This window comes from Mycetomoellerius zeteki, unplaced genomic scaffold (genome assembly GCF_001594055.1).
Source record: "Mycetomoellerius zeteki isolate Tzet28-1 unplaced genomic scaffold, Tzet1.0 scaffold294, whole genome shotgun sequence".
NCBI classification, from domain to species: Eukaryota; Metazoa; Arthropoda; class Insecta; order Hymenoptera; family Formicidae; genus Mycetomoellerius; species Mycetomoellerius zeteki.
The window spans coordinates 124,544-132,769 of NW_017257276.1; the positions used below are offsets into that span (position 1 = coordinate 124,544).

An 8,226-nucleotide genomic window follows, 5' to 3' on the forward strand; every position below is an offset into this window, starting at 1 on the left:
GTTCAAAATGTCCGTCTGTTAGGCGATATCGAAGATTCAACAAAACGAATCCACCAACATTAAAAAGATGAATTTTGTTTCGTATTATCGGAATCCTGTTTTCTGATTGGATGCAGAGCAAATTGGATGCAGTGTGAATCCAGCATTAATTCGCGGAAAAAAAATCGATTCTCGAATAATCGAATCAGAATCTCGCGTCACTTATGTCTTCCACCATGTTCTTTACGGTGACGGAGAGTGGAGACGGCTGATGGAGTCGTCACCATACGCCATATTCGCCATTGTTCGCCATATTTTGCGGATCAGGAGAGGTGTTTGGTAACACCATTTGTGTGCGCGTTACATTAATATTAATTAATATTCCGTTCGCCGTGCATTCAGCTAACCGTGAAACAGCGAACATTGAGCGTTGCGACGTTGCGGCGTTGCGGCGTTGCGGCGTTTCTTGCCATCATCGATTCGGAGGTCAACTCGCACAGACCAAGACGAGGAATCGTTGGAGCTGGTAAGATTTATTTAACACTGCGCTGTGTGCTGAGATATTGGGCGTTCCGAATTACGCATAAAGCGAGTGATGCATCATTCGCCCTTGTTGTTCACCGAGGAATAAAGATGAATAAAATGTCTCGTGCGCTTCATGCGTAATAATTCAGAACGCACCTATTGGTATACTCGCGTTGTGGCTTCGGCGAGACATGCGGTCCAAACTGCGTATTTTTATTCGAAACGCGACGAACGCGTCGTTGGGGATGCTAGGACGTTCGTTAATTCGCGCTTTACCGAATCATTGCCGCTTGTTCTACCTATTAATCTGTTACATTGGATGGGATATAAACTCCATTGCTATCACAGCTTCATAAAGTTGCTGAATTGTATCGACTTATAATTCTTTTTTTTCCTAATGTATTTAAGTCGTGAGTGACAAAGAATCTGAATTTAAAAGTTTTAAAAAGACATTTTAAATTCTGTGTCTTGAGATAATGTATTTATGATAGTATACGGTTATTGAAGCAATTTTCACACACAATTCTTTGTACCAGGTTCAAATATTAACAGGATTAATTTTCTTAAAAGTAGTATAAGAAATATTTATTTAGAAATATTATCTATTATTTTATATATTTCTTCGGGAGTTTAAGAAATTTTTCCCAAATTTTTGGAAGTTTTCCCTACTTTTTGAAGAAAATTTTTGATTGAGTACATATTCAGTTTTGTACATTTGCAGTAACTTCTTCGGCTTATTTTGGACATATTCAGTTTTGTCTGAATAAAAAAATTACATTACTTAAAGAGAGGAAAAATGACAAGATTACAAGTCTTTAAATGGTGAAATTATCTAAATAAACTCTAGATGTACGTGCGTGCGTGCGTGCGTGCGTATGTGTGCGTACTCAACTTTCTTTGAAATGAAAAGGGTATTAAAAAACTGGAAAATTTCGAAAAAATCTCAAACTATAAGATTGCGTTTGAAGACATCAGAGTACTTCCGAGTTCATCATTTTATCCTTGTTTAACATTCAGTGAACAGATAAAATGATACTCAAAAGTTTTTGGGTAGCATTTTGAACACAGCTTAAGTGTAAAATAACATTTCTAGATAAATGTTTTTATACTCTTGGAAAAAGATCAATTTTATTAATATTGAACAACTTACCGTATAATGAATAATACATTTACATTGTTTTTGTTACTGCTGCGTATTTGTATTTTGAAATATTATTTTAAAAACTAAAGTACATTTTTATGTTATCTAAACTATAATACTTATTCAGTAATACAACCTAGATACTATATGTCGGAGGAATTAAATAATATATACCTAAATATTATAAATATATAACTTATTTATTTTTGTATATTATATACTGAGATGTACATGTTTATAGGTACATGTGCAAAAAGAAAAACAGTAAAATTAAAATTAATGTTTGAAAGCTTTATGGAAGGTTTCCAACAAACGACACAGATGATATAGTGATCACTTCATCTTTGTCCAACGTTTGTGTCTCTTGTTGGAAATCGCCCTATTATTTTATACTTGTTTGGAATATTCTGTACAAAAATAAAATTTTTGTAATTAACGGTATGAAGAAGAATGATTATTTTGTTTTCTTTTTCAGAAATTGAATATACGTGCAAATAACATGTACAGCAATAACATCGACCCATGGGAACCTGGCTATGGGCCAGAAAGAAGAAGTCACAATTCCGATTATGACTACCGCACTGATTATGGAAACAACAGATCGCCAGAATATTCGGAGCACCGTGATGTTGATCACCGTGATAGAGATCATCGTAGTCCGGATTACAGAAATCATCGTGGAAGAGACAGAGATCGCGAAAGAGATCGTTCGAGGGATAGGAGAGACCGTAGCAGAGACGATCGTGATCGCAGCTATAGGGATCGCGAAGATCGTTACGGGAGACAGAGAGATAGAGACTCTGTAGAAAGAGACAGAGATAGAGACAGAGACAGGGATAGAGATAGAGACCGTTCCAGACGCGACAGGGATCGGGATAGAGATAGGGATCGTAGAGGGAAACGGGAGGATCGGGATCGCGATCGTGACGATGATCATAGTCGAGAAAGTTTGGACTTCGAGCACGATCATGGTCGTGCCTATGGTTCGTCCATGGAAGGGATCCACTACAAATCGCAATCGCCCAACAACACCATAATGATACGCGGGCTCGCTCAGCATATTACTGAAAATGACGTAGGTTGTCAACAATTTGTGGCCTGTCATAATGGCCACTCGTGAGCCAGCATTATCGAGCATTGCATCCAGTATTATTATTATTATTATGATGTGTGTATCACAGGTGCGGCAAGACATCCTTAACTGTGGTCTCATGCCTAAGGACATCAGGCTGATACGGAAAAAAGATACAGGTAACTATTACATTGTATTAAAAATCTTAACATCCTTGTAATATCATTATCGTGCATCCCAGTTGAATTGTTATTTGTGATATTATTGCCTATCGTTAGGTTTATACAATCTTTAGCGTTTACCAAATTACGTAAATGGGAAAACAAAAAAATCGTATCGTGTAGATTCACAAAAATTTAGATTTACAAGTTTCTTACAAATTGCTACTTATTTAGAGTTGTAAGATTATCATATTTCTTGATATACCACTTGTACATATTTCCCGAAATATTATTGGTTTAGCCGATTGATTATTAATTATTGATTATAAGAGGTAAGTATAGAGAAATGGGAGAGGAATTTTGAAAAGAGAACATTAAACTACTTATTAAGATCACATGAAACAACTCAAAAGCTTTATTAAATTTTCTTAATAATATAATCTAAAAAAATCAAAACAAGATCTTACGTTTTACATTTTAATGGCAGATTCGCGACTGTTTCACAAGTAGGGCTAATATAACTTACATTTATAATTGCTGGAACATATAACAGTTTTTCAGTTAGGATACTCTTATTACATGTGAAGACATTATTTTAATAATAATATATAGCTTATTCTTGAGGCTTTCACGGGTGTTACCTATGTGACAATCTTGCGTTTCGCGGGTTTTCTCCGTGTTCAGATCCATTCTTGGAATGCCAACGTTTCGTGAACCTTGCAGTTCACTTCATCAGGGCGAGGAGCAGCCTGATACTATCTGCCTGATAGTATCAGGCTGCTCCTCATGTAATATGAAGTTTCAAAGAAAGTTGAAAAATATTTTGAAGTATAATTGCAAAAATATAAATATGTACATATTTTATATATATATGTACACACACACACACGCGCGCGCGCGCGCGCGCACATTTTTGCTAATTAATGTTTTAAAAGATTGAGTTTTCCTTACTACCTCTTGAATTTTCCTGGCTTTTAAAGCTTCATATTGCAAATAATATAGTTAAAATAAAATGATATTGTAAATTATTAAAACGATGTCTTACATTAATCTATAAATTGAACTGCTACTACAGACAGCTTTAAATGGTAGACGATGAATATACGTGTCTGGGTTCGGTTGTCATTGTCGGCGTTTTTTTTTAATTCGCAAAAAGTCTTTACGTCGTTCTCGTCTGTTTGCGCAGAAGGGTAAAAGGCTAAGAAATTTTTGTCTCGGTCAGACAAAGATTCGGCGTTTAAAAGAGAGAAAAAAGATTCCGTAACTTTAAATATGCTATCATATATTTCGTACATATCGGTGAACTGCACGGTCTCTCGCACGAAATTCGTTCTACTGAAATTTAGGTAAATGGAAAATGAAAGCAAGCGACGAAGCGAAGAGACACTTCGTTTGAAACTCAGTCTGTCAATGGTCGGTGCTGTGATTGCCTGCCCTCTCAGAGTAGAGAAACCCAGGCAAAAACGTGGATTAACTCTGGATATGTGTGTATTTGCTCTGTATAGGTGCTTCGCGAGGTTTCGCATTCGTCGAGTTTAACGCGACTCAGGAGGCCGCACGATGGATGGAGATGAAACAGGTAGAAAGAAGTTCGGTCCAGATACCCAACCGATGCGTTGTTGCACGCGTGCCACCGACTGCCCCGTGGCGGCAAGGCACGGTAACGCAGCCCTCTGGCCCTCCCCGTGGCCACGGCTGTGCACCTATAAAAAATTATTTCAAACTACCGTATTTAATTATTTATCTAGGAATCCCCACATATTTTGCCGACTTTTCTTAAACTCGCTCACAATACTCGCGCAATATTGGATTTAGTTTGCGTTTATGATTCCGCCGCGTCGCGTGCTTTTACATATCTAAAATTCGTGGACTAACTGTAAAGACCGGAGGAGGGTCATTCCAGTCGTTCGTTTTTTATATATCATTTTGATTTTCTATTCGGCACGTTATTCCGAACTATGATTTTTGCTACTCGTGTAATTCGCTTTTTTATTGTATTACTTATATCTTTGCTACTTCCGTTTTGCTTAGTTCTTAATGCAACTACTTGCAACGTTCAAAGTTTCTATGGAGATTATGCACGAAATGCAAAGAATTTTTTTCACACATGAAAAATTTATTACGCGCAAGCAATTCCCGTGTTGCTTGCCTGCACTTTCTTATGAAAATTTAAATTACGATTATCTATATACTATAAACTATACATAAAGTCGCGCATGAACAAGTCGGTCTGCTAGCGGTATGGAATGGCCCATGTTAATAAGCCCATGGGGCTTTGTTCGCTGTTTGAGACAGAAAGCTATGAAGTAGAAAACTATAATTTCGTCAACCAAGAAGAAAGTTTACGGGAAAGAAAAGAGGCCTTTGGAAGACGTTGGACGGGATAACACTGAAATTCTCTGTTTCAGGGAGTGCTGATGCTGCAGGATCAATATCGCGCACTGATGCAGTACAGTATACCGAAAGAGTGCCATGTCGATAAACCGCCAGCGAAGAATACGCAAGATTGGCACTGCGTTAAGGTTCGTGTCACAAGTAGTTTGCTCTTTCATAGAATAAGACGTTCATAAATAATTCATTACTGCTGTTTATATTTATTCTATACAGTGTGGAGCACACAATTTCAAACGACGCGAGACTTGCTTCAAGTGTTCTGCCTCACGAGCGGAGAGCGAGGAAGGCGGGGAAGGTAGCGACGAAATCAGCCCGCATCCCACAAACACTGTGCTTTTACGGGGATTAGACGTATTAACGACTGAGGATTCGGTTCTCCAAGCGATGAAGAATCTATCATCGATGCCAATACGTAGTATTCGCATTGGTCGTGATTCTCTCACGAACACGTCTAGAGGAGTATGCTATCTGGAGATGGGCAATGTAGTAGATGCCATGTACTTGCATACCGCACTCACAAAACAAGGACTGGTGGTCGACGGCAGGAAGGTGGAGATAACGTACTGTAAACTTCATCAAATTAATAATGCCAACGCGTGGAAGTCGAACGACGCTCAGCCACAGAGATATACCTTGGACGATGTCGCTCAATTGGCTGAATATAGTGCCAACTTGTATGCTAAAACGCCTGCACAGAAAGCTCATTACCTTCAGTATTACACGCAGTACTATCAAAATCAAATAATGCAAGGTTCAGCGATCACATTGCCATCCCTGAATCAAACAGATCGAGTAAACGCGGCCGCGGCGGTAGCGCAATCCGCTATACAACAATTGCAGGCGTCCAGAAAGCTAGGAGGTGAAACCGACGACGTGAAAGGACGACCAACTCCTACAGCACCTTCCAGTACAGCATTAGCGAGCGGAAGGATTCCTGCACACTCCAGCGATGGGAAAATATACTGTGAGTTTCCATAGAACTTTTTCCACTTTTTCAATTTACAAATCTATTTTAGATAAATTGATTCTTTTTAATTGTTCTGTATTTATTTATTATTTTTGTAGCTGTACCGGACGTCAGCACTTATCATTACGACGAATCATCTGGCTACTATTATGATCCTAGCACGGGATTGTATTACGACCCAAACTCGCAATATTATTATAACAGTCATACGCAACAGTTTCTTTATTGGGACGCCGAATCATTCTCTTATCAACCAGCTAAAGTAATTAAAATGGAATCTTATAAAAGAGAATATCATATCAATCTGTTTAAAGATATCACGACGAATATTTTCATATTGCTTACAGACTACTGCAAGTACAACGCAGGGAACTACGAGCACGATAACAGCAACGGCAAGTAGTACAGATTCCGCGAATACGATCAGCAATCAAGCTTTGTTAGCCGGTAATGCGGCTCAGGAGGCATCAAAAGAGGACGAGAATAAAAAAAAGGACAGCAAACAGGACAAAGTAAAAGTAGCGAAGAAGATAGCAAAAGACATGGAACGTTGGGCAAAGACTTTAAATCAGAAGAAGGAGAACGCCAAGAGTAATTGGAATTCCGAGTTCGCCGGTATGGATGGCAATCAGGGTGTCGGAAGTGGCGCGGCAGATGCGGGATATGCCATTCTGGAAAAGAAAACTATCGCGAATCCTTACCACGAGGATGAAGATCAAAGCGGTAATGGATTGGTAGCTGCTTACGGAGGCGGTAGCGATACAGAGGAGGAGATAGAAGACGTGCAACAGGAAGAGAGACAACATACGGATTGGAGTAAGCTGGCATGTTTACTCTGCAAAAGACAGTTCCCAAGCAAGGAGGGGTTGCTCCGTCATCAACAATTGTCCGATCTTCACAAACAAAATCTGGAAAACTGGTATCAAGTACGTGGTCTGGATCCCAATGATCCACAGCAGAGAAATAATAAATACAGAGACCGTGCCAAGGAAAGGAGGGCCAAGTACGGTGAACCCGAACCACCGCAGCCCAACAAATTGAAAGAGAAATATTTAAAGACTAAGGTGGAGGAGATGTCGGTATCGTACGAGGAACCTACACGAGCCGGTATCGGGTCCGATAACGTTGGCAATAAATTACTGCAAAAGATGGGCTGGAGCGAAGGAATGGGTTTAGGAAAATCTAATCAAGGTCGAACGAGTATTATTGAAGCCGAGAGGCGCGTCCCTACGGCCGGCTTAGGAGCGAAGACTTCGTCGTATAGCGCACTACCGGGCGATACCTACAAGGATTGCGTGAAAAAAATGATGTACGCGCGATACCAAGAACTGTCTGACACGTAATACGTAGGATATGATTAAGATAGATTTTATATATACACATGCAAGTTCTTGGTACTCCATTTTCCATAGACACATAATTACACACTCGTATTGTTATCATTCGAATAATGTAATAGCAATTTACTGTAACTGCACAGTGATAGCCAATTCTTTGGGACTGTTGCGTGCGCCATGCAATATATACGCATTTTATACATCCTCGTGTAAAGTCCCATGCTCGTACGGTTCAACGAGTATTTTCTCTCTATGGATAATAAATTTCTTTTTTTTTTTTCTGTAATATATATGGTGCACGAATATACAATATGTTCTCAAAATACATATAACACATACACATTTTATTTATATAACAGCCGTGTTGCTCGCGAACTGAAAAAATATTTCTGGTTCTTTCAAGGATGCATTTTCTGCACGAGATCACTCTATCGAGATAAATATAATTATCGTATCATTGTGCAATGCAATAATATTTGTGCCCACAAATAAATTATATATAATTAAATAGTAGTAAAAAAATTCGCGGCAACCGAATACGATCTTGTTAAAAGTTTTCTTTAAATTGTACGCATTTAGCAAGTTAAATTATTTGTAACATGAAAAGTTTGATGATTTAACAAGAGTTATATAAAATTGTATTAAAAATA

At 38.6% G+C, this 8,226-nt stretch overlaps 1 protein-coding gene across 1 annotated transcript; it reads left to right on the forward strand.

The window, feature by feature from the left end:
• The first annotated feature begins 281 nt into the window (after positions 1 to 281).
• Positions 282 to 7,896, forward strand: LOC108724392 (RNA-binding protein 5). Its single transcript, XM_018450746.1, has 8 exons — positions 282 to 505; positions 2,121 to 2,720; positions 2,827 to 2,896; positions 4,384 to 4,457; positions 5,287 to 5,400; positions 5,486 to 6,236; positions 6,338 to 6,501; positions 6,587 to 7,896. Exons 2-8 carry the CDS (start codon positions 2,145 to 2,147, stop codon positions 7,580 to 7,582), a joined length of 2,745 nt encoding a protein of 914 aa, XP_018306248.1. The 5' UTR covers positions 282 to 505; positions 2,121 to 2,144; the 3' UTR covers positions 7,583 to 7,896.
• The last annotated feature ends 330 nt before the right edge of the window (positions 7,897 to 8,226 follow it).

Bases quoted from the DNA above. Each gene is read 5' to 3' on its own strand.
- LOC108724392 (XM_018450746.1), top strand. From the start codon at position 2,145: ATGTACAGCAATAACATCGACCCATGGGAACCTGGCTATGGGCCAGAA. The intron at 2,897-4,383 runs GTAACTATTACA...TGCTCTGTATAG, and splicing joins GATACGGAAAAAAGATACAG to GTGCTTCGCGAGGTTTCGCA. The intron at 6,502-6,586 runs GTAATTAAAATG...TATTGCTTACAG, and splicing joins TCTCTTATCAACCAGCTAAA to ACTACTGCAAGTACAACGCA.